The sequence below is a fragment of the Trichinella spiralis genome (genome assembly GCF_000181795.1).
Source record: "Trichinella spiralis strain ISS 195 chromosome Unknown Scfld2967, whole genome shotgun sequence".
Classification (NCBI taxonomy): domain Eukaryota; kingdom Metazoa; phylum Nematoda; class Enoplea; order Trichinellida; family Trichinellidae; genus Trichinella; species Trichinella spiralis.
In genome coordinates this window covers 1-743 of record NW_003529906.1, presented here as the reverse complement: position 1 = coordinate 743, position 743 = coordinate 1, and the positions used below count along the sequence as shown (strand labels likewise).

At 45.1% G+C, this 743-nt stretch overlaps 1 protein-coding gene across 1 annotated transcript; it reads left to right on the top strand.

Annotated features, from left to right (window-relative positions):
• The first annotated feature begins 190 nt into the window (after positions 1 to 190).
• Tsp_15865 (putative autotransporter) lies at positions 191 to 615 on the top strand. The gene is made up of 2 exons (XM_003368166.1): positions 191 to 225; positions 348 to 615. The coding sequence occupies exons 1-2, from the start codon at positions 191 to 193 to the stop codon at positions 613 to 615; spliced, it is 303 nt and encodes a 100-aa protein (XP_003368214.1).
• The last annotated feature ends 128 nt before the right edge of the window (positions 616 to 743 follow it).

Genomic DNA, 743 nt, shown 5'->3' with positions numbered 1-743 from the left:
AATTTTTAATTAGGTTAAATAACGTCACTCCGTAACTGCATATTTTAGCAGTGGGCATTTTTAATTAATGATATTAACATACAATGCATACACAAAAGTGGGTCGTAATACATCCCAATTAGGTATAATAACGTCACTCGTAACTACATATTTTAGCAGGGTTTTTTAATAGTTAATTAGAATGTTTTAAATGGAATGCAAAAGACAGCTACTTACAGTAGTCAGGTTCATTTGAAAAGATAAGTAGGCATAATACATTAAATCAATAATGATGAGTTGTAAATCATACGGTAAGTATGCAAACATGAGTTGGTTCTGCAGGACAGTACATTAATATTGAGTATCAGGTGTGACGGCAATTTGATGTGCATGAGGCGGCAAGGCTTAGTAGGCGAGACGATTCACATTTGCCTGGCAACGCACGCCATCTGGTGCGGAAGCTACGTCTTCGGCGGATCAGAATGGCCATCTGGTCCGTCGAGGGTGGATCAGATGGATCCACCCAAGGTCATCTCGGCCAAAATCGTGAGGCCAGCACGTGGGCTAGGAGGCGATGATGCAGTGGGGGTCCCCGGGGCAGGAGGGCGGGGGGCGGCGCGGGGGCGGTCGGGCTGACCGAAAGGCAGCCTCCACCGCAACCGAAACTTTTTTTTAAAAAAAATCACAAAAAAAGCTACCTTTCCCCCCCGCTGATTCGACGAAAACGCGAATCCTCCCCCACCCTTCACGATTTTTTCATGGAA